The sequence below is a fragment of the Xenopus laevis genome, chromosome 2L (assembly GCF_017654675.1).
Source record: "Xenopus laevis strain J_2021 chromosome 2L, Xenopus_laevis_v10.1, whole genome shotgun sequence".
In the NCBI taxonomy this organism is placed as follows: domain Eukaryota; kingdom Metazoa; phylum Chordata; class Amphibia; order Anura; family Pipidae; genus Xenopus; species Xenopus laevis.
This window is the reverse complement of record NC_054373.1, coordinates 91597675-91617207: the sequence shown is the minus strand read 5'-3', so window position 1 is coordinate 91617207 and position 19533 is coordinate 91597675. Positions and strand designations below refer to the sequence as shown.

General features: G+C 38.0%; 1 protein-coding gene across 3 annotated transcripts in view; it reads left to right on the top strand.

The window, feature by feature from the left end:
- The window catches only part of LOC108708254 (CUB and sushi domain-containing protein 2-like), a 591784-nt gene that overhangs the window by 534032 nt on the left and 38219 nt on the right, over positions 1 to 19533 (top strand). For all 3 annotated transcript variants that reach the window (XM_041582174.1, XM_041582173.1, XM_018246760.2), the window contains 5 exons: positions 8276 to 8464; positions 10534 to 10711; positions 15964 to 16109; positions 17538 to 17618; positions 17940 to 18053. In XM_041582174.1, coding sequence (XP_041438108.1) covers positions 8276 to 8464; positions 10534 to 10711; positions 15964 to 16109; positions 17538 to 17618; positions 17940 to 18053 — 708 coding nt within the window. The remainder of the gene's footprint in view (positions 1 to 8275; positions 8465 to 10533; positions 10712 to 15963; positions 16110 to 17537; positions 17619 to 17939; positions 18054 to 19533) is intronic.

The window sequence follows — 19533 nt, the reverse complement described above, 5'->3', positions numbered from 1 at the left end:
GTTCTGAAAGGTTTCTAGCCTTTACGTCTGACCCTAAGAAATCCATAATACCTCTGATGTTATATATTTGCATAGTTGATCTGGGTTTAAAAAAGCTGATTGTCCATCAAGTTGAACCGTTTACGGTCTCTCCCATCATCAGGGACCCTCATAAGTACAAGCATACACTTACAAATGTATCATTTAAGGTCACATACATATAGTGATGCATTTATAAAATTAACTGTAGCACTGATATTACCGTAACGTTGGATATTTTGTTCAAGAAGATATCGAAACACCTCTTAAAAGCATGAAGGAGTCTGCCATCACAACATGAAAAGAGTATTCAATAACTTATTTGGCTTTAGGTGAGAATGTTTTTCTTCCAGTAAAGGAACATGATAACACTGTGTAAATACTGTACTTATATACAATTAAGATTAGAATAAAAATGACATGACAGGTCCAATTAAAAAGCAATGACCCAAGGACAGACTCCTTAGGTACTACACTAACACTTTCACAACATTGGTGTAGCTACAATATTGTCATTCATCACCACTCTTTGTAATCCATCTTTGACAACAGTAAAGTGCTTTTTGTGTCTGTGCTGTTACTTTAGTGTGTGATTTATCTGCCACTGTCCCATTGCTCAGTCATTTCTTTGCTTCTTGCCCTTATATGCTACTTTTTAGAGGTTCATAAAGGTTACGTTATCCATTGGCCCCTGACAATGTTCAGACATATTTACTGTCATGGTGCTGTCAGTAGGTTAAGAAAGAGAACATAGTAAACTGTAAATGAAGAATGTTTTCTGAAAAACAATCTTCTTTGTCATTAAAGAATCTACAGACTTACTGAAGATCTATGGCCAACTTTACTTCTCTCCCCCTCAGTGTATGTATCCCCCCTCAATAGTGTCATCAGCAGCAGATATCTTAATGGCATCATAAATTCATTTAATGTACAAAAAATGTTTTTTTGGACGATATTGTCATAGACAAATTTTGCAGTTAGCTTTGGTTGCTAAGAAATTATGTGCAAGCCACTCGATTAAAAATTAATATAAATAAGTCGGTAATATCTGAGTTTCGAAATAGCTGTATTCATTATTATGAAAGAGAGAGAGCTCAGTGTCCCATGATGGCTCATAATAAATCGAATCTCTGTTGAAAAGCTATGGCTACTATATTTGAGACAGTTCAAGCCATACTTAGGGAAATGTAATAAAGTCACTAATAGGAAATAGGCACATTGCAAATAATTTTGCCTTAGTGCAAATGTAATTCAGTTTTTGTCAAAGTCATTCATTTTTTTCACTAAAAAAACCCCCAAAAAACACTTAACCCTTTAATTCCCACTAGTGTACATACTACAATGTCGTTAATAGAAGTGGTATCCAGACAACTTAGCAGTACCTTGGTTTCCAGATTTACAGTCTCCAGGCCCGGATTTGTGGAAAGGCCATCAAGGCCCAGGCCTAGGGCGGCAGGATTTTAGGGGGCGGCATCCTGTCCAACCACACACACATTGGTTCAAAAACACTGGGGATGCGCAGGAGATATAGAGAATTTTACTTACCTACTTGACGTAAATTCCTTTTCTTCTAGTCCCGACATGTCAGTACACATGGGCATTGCCCCTCCCAGACCTGGAGGTAGAACCTATAACATAGCCAATCAAAATGAATCATGACCTATAAGACCACATGACTTCCTCCTCACCACAGTTATACTTTTGCCATAGCAGTACAGTAACCAAAATAAATAATTGGGATGGGAAACCCTGTACTGACATGTCGGGACTAGAAGAAAAGGAATTTACGTCACGTAGGTAAGTAAAATTCTCTATTTCTTCTACGTCCCTCCATGTCAGTACACATGGGATCTACCAAGCCATGCACCGAAAACAAGGGGTGGGAATAACCAACATAATGCAAAAATCAAACTGATGCTAAGGAGGCCCTGAGAAAAGGCCAGCATCACATCCATCCAACAGGGGAGCTGATAAAATGTATATCTCCTGAAAAGGGTAGATAAAAGGCACAAGAACAACATGTCCTAGGACATGGTAAACGATTAACAAGAGCTACAAAATCAACCACAAAATTACAGAGACCGGTACTTGAGGATCAAGCATTGCAGATTAAGAATAAACATATTCTTTTTAAAAAGGTTCCCTCGGTGACTAGAGGGATACCTGCAATATGGTTATCTGACAAAAACCCCCTGGGGAAGAACAAAAATCCTGCAACTGTTAAAACAAAAAAGTGCCCTAGGACAAAACCAGAATGATGGCAATAGCCATCTCAGAACTAAAACACCCTAGAAACCACCAGGAAATCAATCAGATCAGAAACTAAACACAGCTTGAATGCATCTATCACCAGTGCTGGAGAAATACACGATCCTCAGCAATAGCAAGTGGCCCTAAAAAGACTTGGCCCACATTAGCCTGGTCCTGCATCTTAATGGAAGCAGCTCAAACCAGTGCTGACCGGAGTCACCTCTACACCAGAGATCAGTCCAAGATCCACTAACTCCATGCTAATAATACCTAATGAAGACAACTAAATGAACACCAACTCTGGGTTATCATAAATCAGCATATCATTGTAACCATTGTAGAGCCATGCTGGTACAGCCCAGTAGCTCCACCAACCACCAAATCTAAACTGGGCATACAACAGCACAAGGATAAGCTGCTGAACCAACCAATGTGACTTAAAGGAAAACTATACCCCCCAAACAATGTAGGTCTTTATAAATAGATATTGCATAAAACAGCTCATATGTAAAACCCTGCTTCATGTAAATAAACCGTTTTCATAACAATATAATTTTCTAGTAGTATGTGCCATTGGGTAATCATAAATAGAAAATTGCCATTTTAAAAAATAAGGGCCGCCCCCTGGGATCGTAGGATTCACTGTACTCACAAACATACCAACAAACCATACATGTTAGGTCACATGAGCCAATTAACAGACAGAGTTGTGTCTTTTGCTTCCACACTTCTTCCTGTTACAGTTAGAGTTGTAGTATTTCTGGTCAGGTGATCTCTGAGGCAGCACACAGACCATCACAAAATGGTGGCTCAAGGCACGAGATGTAAAAGGGAAATATTTACTTAAATATATATTCCAGTTTGGTAAGATTCTTTAATATGCCACTTAATATGATATGAACTATCTGTTGCTTAAGTGTTAATTTTGGGGGTATAGTTTTCCTTTAAAGCCATCTACCAGTAAGCTATGCTGTTGCCCCAGCCAACTGCTACATAAGCAAGCAATGGGAACCAAGCCAATTACAGTTCTAGAAAACACCCACAAAAGCCGAGGCCACTACAGCTCAAGCTGCACAATGATACAGTTTATGCAAAAACTGAACCAAACCTGTGACCATTCATAGAAGCTACTGAACCAGCCAACAGCTGGGATCACAATCCAAAATCAGGCATGCCAGAAGCTTATAGCCTACAAAAACTGGTACCAACCAGCAATGATGCACAATCCACTGGCAGAGAGCCAGCCACCATACATGCAACCAGTGGTGGACCAGCCAGCTATTATGTATTCCAACATAGATGTGCAAGGCCATTGTCACACTAGCAGGCCAAGATGCCCGTCAGCTGAAGTGTTTGCAAAAAAAACAGAGTGGAATTCGAATACACAAGCAATAGTAAATAAGCCAGCTATTGTGAATGCCACCCTTAGGGACAAGGTAACCAACTGCACTAGCACCTGACTCAAAAGTCAATTTCCATACATGCAACAACGGAGCACGTCAGTTGTTGAACTTGCAAAACCCTGTTCCACAAGCCAGCCTTATTGATAATAAGCAGTGGCATACAAGACCAAAAACAATGCATGTAAGGCAGAAGAAAAGGTTAGCTGTAAGCCAACAACATATGACCAACCACAGCTGCTGAATACCAATCAGCAACAAAAATAGCTGTGGGCTGTGAAACTCAGAGCAAACACCAGCTGATGGTACAACCCATGCTAGATCCAACCAAATAGTCAATCATGCCTACTGCTGATGTAACCAGAACCATACCTGCAAGGATTGCAGACAAGACAAAACCGATGGCTGTTGTCCTGCCAAGGATTGCCGCAAGGCCCACCAAGGGCCACAGCAAGAATAGTAACCATGCCTATCAGCCGCCACAGCCTGGCGACCTATGCACCATAGGTCACAGCCAAGACTGGCAGCCACAAGCCCACAAGGACTATAATAAAAACTAGCGGCCACCTTAGCCAGGGGCCACAGAAAAGGCCAACAGCCCAAGAACCCTGGTAAAAGGCAAGCAAGCACCTAAGTTAAGGGCCATGAAAACAGGCCCGCAGCCATAATAACCCAGGTAAAAGGACAACCAAACAAATGTGCCAAGGGTAAAAGACCACATGAGCCAAAGGCTCATGCAACAGGCCAGCAGAACAAGGGCCCTTGTAAAAGGCCAGCAGACCCAGGAGCCGAGGACCATGGTAAAAAGCCATGGACCAAAACAAGGGCTCTAACCCAAGCCAAGGGCCATAATGAAAGCCAGAGGCCACACAAACCCAGCTCCCTGGCGAGATGCCCGAGGCCACACAAAGGGCCATAGACTACAAGCATGTTAAGGTGCCAATAGACATAACAGTAAGTGCCCTTTAATCTACCAACAATTAAAGAAGGGAAACCTACAGTCACAAAAACTCAGTAGATGTAGTATAACTACAACTGAGCTCCCAACAAAAGCCACCAGATGGGAATAGAATATCTAAGAGAAGGCCTACATCACACAAAAAGACCCCATATAACTCGGAACACTGCCTGTTAAGTGTGGAAACATCATAGGAAAAAATGGGGCACAATGCTGCTACAGCAGAACAAACCCCTAGCCGGTCCTGGAAATACCAGGTGTAATAAGAGCACACTTACCTACTGTGTCTGCGCAGAGAACTCGGGCTCACAAACCTAAGACCTCAGATGACAACTATACAAGAAGTCAGAGGAATACAGGCACCTAACCAGATAATATGCGCTAGACAGTAGGAATAATCCAGACAGATCCTTGGTGGCAGACTGCTTCTAAGGAGAAGACTCAGGGGCGTAACTAAAGAGGAAGCAGACCCTGCGGCTGCAGGTGGGCCCAAAAGGTATAGGGACCCATGAGGCCCAAATAAAGAGCAATTTCAATACGTATTGGTAAAAAAGTACAAACTTTGGATATGTTAGGGGCCCTAAAATGAATTTGCTGTGGGGCCCAATGACATCAGGTTACAGCACTGAGCAGACTCAATGTAGGGAAGGAAGGGGCTACCATACTGCTTCAGCAGTGCAAGCCTCCAGCCAACCCTGCAAGCACCCAGTGTAATATAAGGCAAATATAACCTCTGTGTCTGCACAGAGGACAATAGAAACAACAGTAGCAAACTGAGGAGTATCTGCACATTACCTGATAGCAATGAAAAGTCCGCAGGTTGGAAACTTCAGCTAGAACTCGGATAGGTTTCAGCGGAGGGACATAATTAGCTTATTAACATGCAGACTTAGTACCTTGTGTATACTTCATATAATATAAGAAGGAACACAGGCAGCTTACCAGATAGCTCAGACTTGTCAGCAGGAATATCCAGTCCAGTGGAACACTGCTTGTTAAGAGCAGACTCATAAGAAAGGAAGGAGGTGCCATACTGCTTGAGCACATGAGCCAATATAACACTGTGTCAGCCAAGAGGATGCAGGTTCACCCATACAAAACTTAAAATATTAAACAGCAATAACAAAGGGGCCAAAGGAACACCTGCACCTTACCAGAAAGTGACTAGTTAGCTTGATGGAAACTCCAGCCAAAGCCCTGATAGCTTTCAGCTGAGGGACATATTAAGCATATTAACATGCAGAATTCCCAGTGAAATTAATGTTTCAAATACACAATGGATACTGAGAAATCAAAATCTCTGGATTCAGGTACAACACTGCTTAGGCAGAGGGATTCACCAGCCAGTACTTAAAGTGTAGCAAGAGCCAATACTGTATTTTGCACAGAGGACGCCAGCTCACAACATAAGACTTCAGATAATACAAGAAGTCAGGGGAACACAGGCACCTTACCAGATAGCTCAGGCTTGTCAGCAGGAATATCCAGGTGGAACACTGCTTGTTAAGAGCAGACTCATAAGAAGGAAGGAGGTGCCATATTGCTTGATCAGTGCAACCTCTAGCCCTTCCTGGAGGTGCCTTAGTAACATGAGCCAATATAACTTCTGTGTCTGCATAGAGGATGCAGGTTCACCCATACAAAACTTAAAATATTAAACGGCAATAGCAACGGGCGAAGGCACACCTGCACCTTATCAGAGTGGCTAATTAGCTGGATGGAAACTCCAACCAAAGCCCCAATAGCTCTCAGCTGAGGGACATAATTAGCTAATTAGCATGCAGACTTCCCAGTGCACTACACACAGTAGATAATGAAGAATCATACTCACCAGCTTCAGGCAGTTATAACTAGCCCATATGCATACCCACGGCCCTTTTGCAGAAGTTCTGTAGAGTTCTGTAAAGTCTCACATAACTCAAAAGAAAAGGGGAGTCCAAAAATCTCACAGGTAACAATGTGGAAGCCCACCCCTGTGTCTGTTCCCAAAAAAGCACTAGATTGAATCTTGTGTCTCGCTGGGCATATAGCAGGGGGGCTGTTTTAGCACAGGGCTAGGACCATGGGTAAACCCACACCTGCACTTCTTCCCAATAAGCGATAATTTACAGATTATGCGTCTTGAGGCATCAGGTAAATTATTCTCCATTACCTGGGAATCATCCCTCTGTGTCCACACAGAGGTAAAAAATAAGCAAAAATAAATAAATAAATAAATAAAAATACAGAAGAAAAAACAAAAGGCTCACAGGTAATAATGTGGGAAGCCCACAACTGTGTCTCTTCCCAAAAAGCACTAGATTGAATCTTGTGCCTCGCTGGGCATATAGCAGGGGGGCTATTTTAGCACAGGGCTAGGACCATGGGTATGCCCACACCTGCACTTCTTCCCAATAAGCGATAATTTACAGATTATGCGTCTTGAGGCATCAGGTAAAATCTTCTCCATTACCTGGGAATCATCCCTCTGTGTCTACACAGAGGTAAAAAATAAATAAATAAACAAAAAGAAAATACAAAAGAAAAACAAAACACAAAAACTGTTTGATTTCTCTCAAAATTCAACAAAAAATAAAAAGTGAGGAGGGAGATCCTACCTCCCTGTCCAGTAGGACAAAAAATAACTGTGGTGAGGAGGAAGTCATGTGGTCTTATAGGTCATGATTCATTTTGATTGGCTATGTTATAGGTCCTACCTCCAGGTCTGGGAGGGGCAATGCCCATGTGTACTGACATGGAGGGACGTAGAAGAAACAATAATTTTTTTAATTTCCTGTGCGCCAATCCCCATTGCTCCGGTCCAATAATGAAAATTTGCACAAATAAAGGGGAGGAGATAGGGGCGACAAACGGCAGTGGGCCTAGGGACGCCTGCTATGTAAATCTGGCCCTGATAGTCTCGCAATGGGAAAACTCTGTTGCTTAGCAACTCACTTTCCCTATAGCTCAACTAAACCCACCAGAACTCTGTGAGTAAATGGGTTAATCACTTGCAATATCTTTATAATGAAGAATATTACATTGCAAAGTGTGAATTTTTGTTAATTATTTAAGTGTTTTTTTTCCATCTTTGAGCCATAAAGTGGGATATGAGGAATAAGGCACATTGGGCATTTTGATTGATCCTTTTTAGCATGCTGCAGATCTCCAGACCTGTTCCCACTGACTGTAATGGTAAGTGTTGTGATTGGGAATTTTTGGAAGATGGTGCATTTGCAATTCCTTATCAAAAGCAATGGTTAGTGGGCTATGGTCACAGCTTAATTAAGCAGCACAAAGCAAAATGTTTGATGTGCCCTTAATGTAAGCCCCTCTGTATATAAATATTCACCAAAGATGAGTGCAGACTTTGTGTTTTATTATCGCTTTGCTCAAACATTATCATTCTGCTTCACCAAGCTTTCGGTTGATGTTGCTTTGGTTTGTTTCGTTTCTTAATTTTTATCTGAAAAACAGTTCGACTTTTTTCTACTGTATAGTAATGCATTAAAATATATCTTCAAACAGTCATGCCAGCAAGTACTACACAGCATAAGGTATATAAAAAATTATTACCAGTGAATTTAAAAAAATATATAGGCAAATGACATTATTTGTGATTTAGGCAAATCTATTCATTTTTAACAAAAAAGTATTCTTTTCTGTGCAGCATATGAGCTCCAGGAGTGCCCAGACCCAGAGCCGTTTTCCAATGGTGTGGTTAGAGGAGCTGGTTACAATGTTGGACAATCCATCTCCTTTGAGTGCTTTCCTGGTTACCAGCTTATTGGTCATTCCGTTTTAACATGCCAGCATGGAACAAACAGAAACTGGGACCACCCATTTCCCAGATGTGAAGGTAAGTTTTTTAAAAGTTCCTTCCTTTAGGTACATGCATGACTTTGTCTCTAATCATATAGTGAAGCTGCAGTTTTGTGTGGGTCCAATCTGTAATGATTTGAAAATAAATTATTTCAGTGAAACGAAAAAAACATATAATTTATTTTCATAACATGAGGTTTGGGGCAGTGTAGGACTGAGGGAGCCACCAGAACCTGATTTATTGTATACATTTTTACTGTGTCTCAACATATAGCTGTCACTGTTGGTTTTACAAAATAACCAAGAGCAGTCAGTTCATAATACCATCAAATAACTACAGAAATGGTAAATCTTCAATCCAGTGCCAGACCATGGAATGCAATTTAAACTTCACAGATGAAAATATAGATTAGATATCCATTCTTGGTTGGTGATGTTCAGCCCACAATTTCATACTATCCCAACACTATTGCCACCGACAACATGGGGTAGATTTATCAAAGTGTAAGATTAGAGCTCACCACAGAAAATCTCACGTACTTTCTATTCATTACTATGGGATTTTTAAAAGTACAGGTATGGGACTTATGAGTAAGTGCCCCAGTAGGCATGAAAGGAGTTAGGCGGTCACCTGGATGTCCTAATAAATTATTTGAATTTTTCATTTTTGGTCTCTACTTTTGGAAGAAAACTAACAACTTTTGCTATTATGGGACTTATTATCCAGAATGCCCGGGACCTGGGGTGTTCTAGATAAGGAATTTGGATCTTCATGACTTAAATATACTAGAAAATCATGTAAACATGAAATAAACCCAATAGGCTAGTTTTGATTCCAACAATGATTCATTATATCTTAGTTTGGATCAATTACAAAGTACTGTTTTATTATTAAAGAGAAAAAGGAAATCATTTTTTAAAATTTGGATTATTTGGATGAAATAGAGTCTATGGGAGACGATCTTTCCGTCTTTCGGATCTTTCTGGATAACGGGTTTCCGGATTACGGATCCCATACCTGTATATCAAATGGTAAACTCCAACTTTCACCTATTGATAAACATGCCTCTAAAAATTCCAACGAATAGAAAGTGGTTGAGATTTTGCATGATGGCCTCCAATCTCCCATTTGATAAATCTGCTCCAAGGCTCTAAACTAAAAAAACACTCAGTACCTAACTAGGCACCATCTTCCCCCATATCTTTGAATGTTTTTTTCTTTTTGATTTCTGGAACTTTACTGTATGCATAAGACAAGTCAATTAGTTAAACAAAATACTTAGTGACACTGTATAACAATACAATTCTCCTATTTTTAGCCCATGCCTTGTTTTAGCCACACCATACACAAAAACAAATACAAGTCATATTTTATATTTCCACTTATATTTCATCTCAACAAGGCTCAGAATAACTTGACAGGGATAGGATGTAAATCACTTGGATGGTAATTATTCTAACATTGGTCCTTGGAAAAACCTAATCTTGGTTTTAAAACATTTCACCTTTTTCTTAAATGACGCTGGAAAGAGTATTTCCCAGTTCCAATTTTAGCCCCTCTGTATAAAATAGTGGACAGTTTTTAATTGTAGCAGGAAACATGTTGGCATTTTAATGCAAGTAGAGGAAGCATGGCGCAAAGGTTAATGTGTGTGAAACATTTATTTTCCCTGAGGTGCATAATCTGGAAGGCTGACTTTGCCTGGTATTTAACAAGTGCAGTTGTTATATATTCAGTGGATCATTGTTATTATGGCATTTTGATTTGTTCCTGTGGGTTCAAAATAATATGCAAACTGAAGTGTAAAAAACAAAAAAGAGATTCAGAGCTTTTCTCTGCATTTAAATAAGGAAAAATATAAAAACTTAAAAAACACCAAAACAAACACAGAATTTTCAAAATAGTTGTTTAAGTTATTGCCTGTAAAAGATATTGTTTTTTTAAACAGTAGTGATGTTACGATTAATTTTACTATATTATTGCATGATCTTAGTGTATTGGTAGTGGAAATATGTGCAAAGTAATGCATATAGACCATATAGTATTACAAAACAACACTGATCAAGGCTTTACAAAAATGTAAAATGACTTTCTTTTCTGTCCAGTCCCATGTGGAGGAAATATCACAGCTTTCAATGGCTCTATCTACTCTCCTGGTTTTCCTGATCAATACCCTAATTCCCAAGACTGCTACTGGAACATCACTGTGCCATTGGGATTTGGGATTCACATCAACTTCACAATCTTGCAAACAGAACCTCAGAATGATTACATTACAGTCTGGTAAGGCCCTAATCACTAAATCCAAATTAACAAAAGGAGCAACAGTGACAGAAAGCCATGTCTCATTGACTTCGTTTTTTCACAAGGTATAATAGCAAGAGGATCATGGTGGTTTGCTGTATCTCAATAAAGATCTATTTATGTATTCATTCAGTCTATAATCCCACTCTTATTCTTTTGTAAAATGACTGTACTGCACAGCAGGAGAGATTATAGAGTTACCCACATCAGATGAATTATTAGGACAAAAGAGTGTTTCAGAAGGCACATGTATGCTGTCTTTGTTGTTACACTCATGGATCAAATTTGTAGATGCATCCTGTATGGCTGTGGTATTCATCTGTGACTTTTATGTACACCCAAAGGAAAGACGTTTTATTTTGCTGTATTGACTAGACGTATGATCTTACTGATGATGGCAGACACAGGGAGAAATGAAACAAAAAGTTAAATACCATATTCTTTTATTATAAATCTTTCTTTATTGTTTTCAAGAAAATACATCAAAGAAGGAGGGGGGACAGTAATAAAGGGGATACAGAAGGCAAATAGGTAGAGGGGGCAATGGTGGGAGGGGTACAAGGTTCAATCAATATTTATTTTATTCCAAGAGTATGTATATCAATATATAAAATATAAGTAGGTTTACAACATGTCCTTTCTATTCCATTTACCATTAGTAACCCTACTCCGATTAATGGTGACTTACTCTATTCCATCTAATCCATATTCGCCTTGGCTATCCCATATCACTTCAGTTTAAAGTTTTCAAGCCAAGGTTTCCATATTAATCTATACTTAGTTAAATTATTTGTAATACACCATATTAATACCACAATCTAATTAAAATTATGGAACCCATAGTGAATGAATTCTGAATGTATAGTAAACTCATGTTGCTTGGGTTTTTTTTATCACCCAACCCTAATATATAAAACCCATGCAGTGTTTGCATTTATGACCAGTATTAAACATGGCATTGCCAATAATGCCACAAATGTATTAAAGGGATGAGGGCTACAAAAGACCCCCTTAATGGCATATAACCAGTAGGTCCACTAGTGCCTTAAAGTGCTCCTGGAATTTGTGCTTCCCCTTCTTTTCCTTATCTCATTTAACATATGATAACTTTACGATGGTCTAAGCATACTATTTATATTCTCATAGGGTCATAACAAAGACGTATCTATTCCCAGATCTGTGCAAGTGCACTGCATCTCTTTAATATGAAAAATATCAATTTGTCAAAAAAATTTCCACTGTATTTACAGATTTCAAACAGAATTATGGATCCAGAGCAAGTTAATTTAAAAATATATATGGGTACTTCACATGTATGTATGTAACTGATGTAATGTTAAAATAACAAATGCTAACAGAACAATTTGCCAACATAGATACTATTTTGCAGTAGTTCCTTTACCATTAGTAATTGATCACATATTTTGATTTGATTTTTAATGTCCCCTTGATTTTTTCCTTTAAATTCTAGATGACTGCAATCCTTTTTGACATTTAAAGGTCCAGCTGAACATGTCTCACTGTCTTAACCTGCCAATATTTTAGTTTTTTTTATTAGAATTGGAATACGTTAAACAAAGGGTTTGGCACAGGTGATCAGAAGCAGTATGTTGAATTCATAGGGTAATAAATAAATTGGCACATCCTACTGTTTTCAGTCAAAGCTTTACATATTAATTCTAATATGAGTTGCATGAATTTTGACACATAAGCTACAATTGTATCAGGAATATTGCCCCTTGCAACCACAATTTTGTTGAAACTATGGATAACAGTGGTGCATTGTAAGTAAAAAAAAAGAAGCATGATGGTTGTGTCCAAAATGAGCACTTTGCAGCACTCACAAATAAGCCATATAGTCTGTGAGCACTTTGCTTCATACTCCAGTGCTAACTATTCAAGACATGAGCCTAAAGTAATGACATTTTTAAGTGCCATTACATATTTTTATAAAGGCATTGCTGGTTTAACTGCAGGTGCCAGCTACTTACGTAAGTCAACATAATTTTTGGTTTCTCAAATATGTCTCTTTTTTTCTTAACTTCCTGTCTATTTTGTGAGGTTCCTTGCTTAATAAACTTATATGGCTTTTTTTTTACTGTTGAAGGTCAACCTTGAGGTTGTTGATGGATAGTGGCAGGCCAGCTCGTTAACGCTAATTTAAAAAGCAAGTGACGTTAATTGGAAAGGATGGGGACGTTGTCAAAGTGTCTCTAGTGCTAAGGCCAGAGGCTTGTGCAGTAACGGGGGAACTGAAGGAGGCTTGGTGAGAGGTGGACTGGAATGCTTTGGAAATGACACTGACAAATGACTCTGTTTTCAGAAACTGTCACAGGCTCTGACCTGGAATATTGTCCTACTCAAATTCACATTTCTGTTTGGAGTGCTGGCACCCACACAATGACACAAACTTACTTTATGCCCTCACACTTGCACACAGCAACATATTTTCATTATGTCTGATGGAACCAGGAAAAGCTTAATCACTACTTAACCTATATATCTGATGGATCTGCATCCAGAAATGCACAAGGAGTGACAATAGTATTGATACACTACACACACTTTAATGACATAAATAACTTTTAATGTAGTTTGCAAGATGCCCAACAGGGTTTAACAGGGCTTTGCTGTGCTGATGCTGGTAATATTTCCCATTACTATTTCTTTTCTGTTCTGTAAGAGGCTGCCATTTTACTGGTTAATATTCTTCCACTAGTCATTCTCTCATGCCTGCTGTTAGAGTCCTGTGCAGGTCCATTTTCTTATACCCCTACCGACCCATACCTGATACCCGTGATCCACAACCCACAATTTTCCCCCAGTGATCCGCTACCCGACCTGCAATAACCCAACCTGCAATAACCCAACTTACCTTCCTAGTCCGACCCGGGGACATGCAAAACTGAAAGTGACGGGAAGTCACTTTTGCACTGAAGTCACTCCGGCACTGTATTCGCACAGAAATAGAAAGACACTACCAAATCTACAGAGGAGGATAAGAGTGCTCAAGTGCGCACCTTTGTCGGGTACCCAGCCGGGTTACCTGCCAACTGCCCGCACAGCCAGGGAATCTGGAATTTTTTGCAGCGGGTACCCGACCCAGTGCGGGATTCTACCTCCTGTTCTTCATATCAGCCCATCCCAAACAACAGTCACCCACTTTTCCCTTTCTCACACTCCATGTTCTGATGCTGCACTATGTCTGGACTATAATGAGCATATTTATCATGCTTTTTAAAAAAATGTGTGTAAAAAGCTGTGTAAAATAAATGGCGAATTTATAAAGGTGTGTGTAATTTTATGCCATGCAAATGCCAGATTTGCCATCATTATTTTACATTGCTTCTGGTGAAAGTCACTCTAATAAAAACCAGTAAAAATGTTACACTGTTTTTGACACTGCGAAGTCTGGAAATGTGTGGTGTATTATCCCACTATTTTTTTACACAGCATAATAAATATGCCGCTAAGTGTCCCTTATAATAATAACAGACACACACCCTCATGGGAACACAAGATACACATAATTTATATTAGCTTACGTACAAACTTGACAGGCACACACTCACTAGCACACATAAAGAGACCCCCTTTTTAACCTCATAATTAATGTTTATATCAGCATAAATTGAATACAGGAGTACGGCTGATGTCATTGTATCTATGTGGCATAATTCAGTGGGAAGCATCTTTGTTATCTTTTTAGCCACACTGGTTGAATTTACCATTCAAAAAGAGTTTGTCGGATGTTTTGAGTCTTACAGTTTACAACATGCGATGCTATCCTGAAGCATTTACAGTCAGTTAGATACAAAGCTGAATACAATGGTTTGTTCTCCTGTTCATGATGTTAATTTAAATACATTGAAACATTTAAACAACGTTAATATAGATTTCCGGTGCTTGTTAATGGCAATATAGTCCTTTTACTTGGAAAACAGTATTTACAGTCATGGGCTTGGGCAAAACCCGGACTTGATATAGGCAACAGTGTTTGGAATCTAAAAAGTTTCAAGATGGATTTGCCTTACTGTGAATAGTATGTCAGCACAGGTCCTACTGTAGAATGTTTTGTGGGTGCCATGAACACCCGTGCTTAACATGCAAATAAATGCAACACGTTTTAGATGCTTCAGCTACAGACATACAACATACTTGGTGGTACATATATATATATACATATTTTGATGTGAGATATATATATATATATATATATACACACACACAATGCTAGTAACTGCCACTCACCTCACCTATATGTTGATTTTGATGTTGATGTTTTTATTTGACTTAATGTTTCGATATATATACAGGTATGGGATCCGTTACCTGGAAACCCGTTATCCAGAAAGCTCAGAATTACGGACAAGCTGTCTTTCATAGAATCCATTTTATAAAAATAATTAAAATTTTTAATAATTATTTCCTTTTTCTCTGTAACAATAAAACAGTACCTTGTATTTGATCCCAACTAAGATCCAATTAATGCTTATTGAAAGCAAACCCAGCCTATTGGGTTTATTAAATGATTTTCTAGTAGACTTAAGGTATGAAGATCCAAATTACAGAAAGTAAAAACAAAAGTAAAAAGCAAAAACAATCCCTGTTTTGTTTAAAGGGTAAGGCATTTTTCACTAGCAGTATGCACAAAATGTCTCTGTCTCAAATATATTGATAATGGGTTGAGTGCAGAGGAATCTTGTATTTGTCTTTGTCAGCCTCATTGCACCCCCCCCCCCGCTTAATGGTTTTAAAAATTAATGGTGAGCACAACTTTTCCTTGTTTTTTTTAATATATATGTTAAAACGTGTAGGAAGTGATATACCATTACCGTTTGTTTTTATATATGTTTTATTTTTCGTGTGTTAGTGAAAAGAAGAGGGCCTGGACAGAAAGATTAAAGAAAAATTTGAAATTAACCAAGTAGAAAGGAATAAAAAATAAGAATATGTTGTTACAAAAGGTTTATGTATAGCATCCAAAAATGTATTTATTCAAAGGTGTCTATTCCCCTTTGAAGAAAAGGGAAATATAAGATGAATTATCCTTTCAAGGAAATTGTAGCTGGTGTTACAGTAGTATGTTCAGGATAGTGATAGCTCAAGAGTTCCCTTGCAAATATAGGTGTGTAGAGTAATCTACATTATGCTGCTTGGTTATAATGTTTCTTGGTAGAATTATGTTGCAACCTATTCTAACTGCTTTTGTCTGTATCTTTGTCCTTCAGGGATGGCCCAGAACAGACAGATCCACAACTTGGGGTCTTCACCCACACCTCTACTAAAAGGTTTGGCCTGAGCTCTTCAAACCAGGTTCTTCTGCAGTTTCACAGTGATGCGGCTAATGGAGGCATCTTTGCTCTTTACTTTTATGGTTAGTTCAATGGGTTTGAAGCAATGTTCTCTCTAACCTACAGTATGTGTTTGTACAAATGCACAAGAGGTGTGGCAGCACCGTACCGCACAATGCATTCAATTAAAATCGAATACAGTGCATAGCGAAGGCTACAAAAATGATCTTAAACAAATCAATATCAGTTTGAACTACTTTGATGCATACAGCTACACAAAAAACATTTTTCGGCACAATTTTTATAATAAACTTTTGTCTGGAGCTACAGGAGATGTTAAAAAACATTTCATCTGATATCTAAGCAAACATCCTAATTTTGATTAGAATCTCAAATACATAATTTGTGTTTCATGGATGCTGTGTTGGGACTTTCTAGTTATTAAGGCTGTTTCTGCTCATTAGACACATCATTTGAGGCAATGCAAATATCTTGTTGTTTCTCAGATCATAATTAAACCTTTTCTTATGAGATTTAGTCTTCAAGTATGCTAAAAACAAACAAAACAAAAGGGGCGCACTCCCATCATGTAAAAAAGAACAACTTATATTGCAGTATAATGTTTGCTATAATATTTCCCTTGAGGAAGTCAGACGTACCAATGAAACACATCTGGCTTTATAGGCCATTGTTCCACATAAGTGTACATTATAGTAGAATATTGTAAGTGCAACTATTTTACCTGAATAAATTGTTCCTACTTTTTCACAATGTGAGGATGTCCCTTGATTTGTTGAGTGTTTTTAGATATCAATTCTTGCTTGGGACCCAAAATCAAGACGGCAGCATTTGTGTGGAAGGGATACTTAATTTAAACTTACTGATTTTAATATGGTTTATTTGGACATACGTTTTTAGTAGTGATACACAACTAACTTTTTAACATTTTATATAACCACCCTCTGTTCTTATTTATGGTCCTTTGTGTAGTGAGCACCTCATTTATCTTACATAAGCTATGCATATTAATAATATGCATTACACTTTTTTAGGGGAAAGTGTAATAAAAGTGACAAAGTCTGTGCCAGGCCTATTCAATTATATCATCCAATCAGCATGTGCATAATGTGCTTCATGATCAATGATCCACTTCATGTTTACAAATTGTACCTTTCATGTGTCAGTAAAACACAAACTTCTCAACTATATTATACTAATACTATACCTAAGGCTAGCGCCAGATGATGTCAGATCTTGTCAGATTTCAGTGTGCATTCCTCTGCTCCTCTTCTCCTGTTCTGCCTGCACCTGGAAGAATTGATTCTGGTTGGGTGCTGGCAGAAACTGCGGATTTTAGCGCCAAAACTCAATATTTTGCACCAAATCCGCATGCAATCAGAAAGACAAGGGGAGCAGCAGGGCAGTAAATTCTTCACCTGCAGAGAATCAGCTTTCGTAAGGATGTCTGGTCCATAGGCTAAATAGTTTCTGTCTCTTTTTGTCCAACACAGGTTATCGGCTCAGGAAATGCAAACCTCCAACTACTGTTCCAAATGGCGAGGTTCTATCTGGGAGTGAAGAATTCTTAATGGGTGATTATTTACTGATGCATTATTTAATATGTATTTAACTGGTGACAGCAATGTCAGTAAGAATTGTGCTAGCAACAGTGAAATGTTCTAGTCCATAAAGGGGTTCATGGGAGAGATCTAGTATTAATGATAATGACAATATATTGTATACTATATATATATATATATATATATATATATATATATATATATATATATATATATATATATATATATATATATATATATATATATATATATATATATATATATATATATATTGCGTATGTATAGTATGTTATGTAGGACTACCCTAACTCTCTCTCTAACTTTTCCTTTCAGGAGATATTGTCAGATACAAATGTCTCCCAGGATTCACACTTCTTGGCCCTGAAATCCTAACTTGTCGCCTGGAAAACCGCCTCCTCTTTGAGGGCCCTCCTCCATCTTGTGAAGGTCAGCAGCTTCTAAAATCCTCATGAGTTATAGCATATAGTTATAATAATTCTTGTTTATTTACATAACATATACAGTAGAAACCCAATTTTTAATTTTCAAGGGAACAGAGTCAAAATTGTGTAATTTCCAAGAGAATGTAAAATACGGGGGGGGGGGGAGACGCCACTTGCCTGTGTGGGGCCATAAAAAAAGTGTGTCAATTCTGGGAAAATGTAATGTCTGGGTACATAAAATGTGGGTTCTACTGTATTCTGCATATTCTGTGGTGCTTTACAGAGATGTTTCATTATTTGAATGCATGTAGCTAATGAATCAACAGTCTTATCATACACATAAAGAATCATTCACAATTGACACATCAGGTATTTCCATGCCATACACTGAGATTGCTGAAAAGAATGCTATTATCTCTGCCACACAGTGACACCGTAGAAGCTGAGGGCAAGATATATACAAATGGAGCTGGAATAAATCAGGAGTTAAAAGACTGGATCAAATGAATACATGAAACAGTTTACATTGTAATTAGTTGAGTGGCTGACTGGTATTATCAGAAAGAGAAAGGCTTTACAAAGTAGAAGGAAACAGACATCTACAGAGATAGAAATGGCTCTGCTCACCATATGGATTACCAGAAGGAAGCAGGGCTCTATTGAGGGATTATCATAAGGAACAAGGCTCTACACAAAACTGATATTATCAGTAGGAACATGTTTCTACAGAGCGCAAAGCTTTTCAGAAGTAAGCAGGGTTCTACTGAGCACAAGGTACATTATAAGGAAGCAGGGTTCTACTTAGCACAAGCTACAGTATATCAAAAGGAAGCAGCACTGAAATTTCATGTGTAGTTGTTTATTAAATGTTTTGCTCATATAGCTGTTGAAATATGGAAAACAGGACAGGAGTTACTGGTTTGTTCTCTTACATAAATGTTCTCCAATAATAAGAGAATTAATTAAATACACTAAATAAATATATATATATATATATATATATATATATATATATATATATATATATATATATATATATATATATATATATATATATATATATATAATCCAGTAAATGGACCCGCACTCGTTCATATTAAGTGAAATAAATGTGTCTTTATTCACAGGTTCATTTCCAACGTTTCGGTCCTCTCTGGGACCTTTTTCAAGGTCCTTGAAAAAGGTCCCAGAGAGGACTGAAACGTTGGAAATGAACCTGTGAATAAAGACACATTTATTTCACTTAATATGAACGAGTGCGGGTCCATTTACTGGATTGCATAATCAAACTTTGACCAACGCACCACCATCGACTGAATTATATCCGGAAGGAGTGCGTTCACTGAACCGACTGTATATATATATATATATATATATATATATATATATATATATATATATATATATATATATATATATATTTTCAACAACTTTATCAGCATTACTCCAAGGAATAACTAATGTTATGGTAACATTTCTTCTCT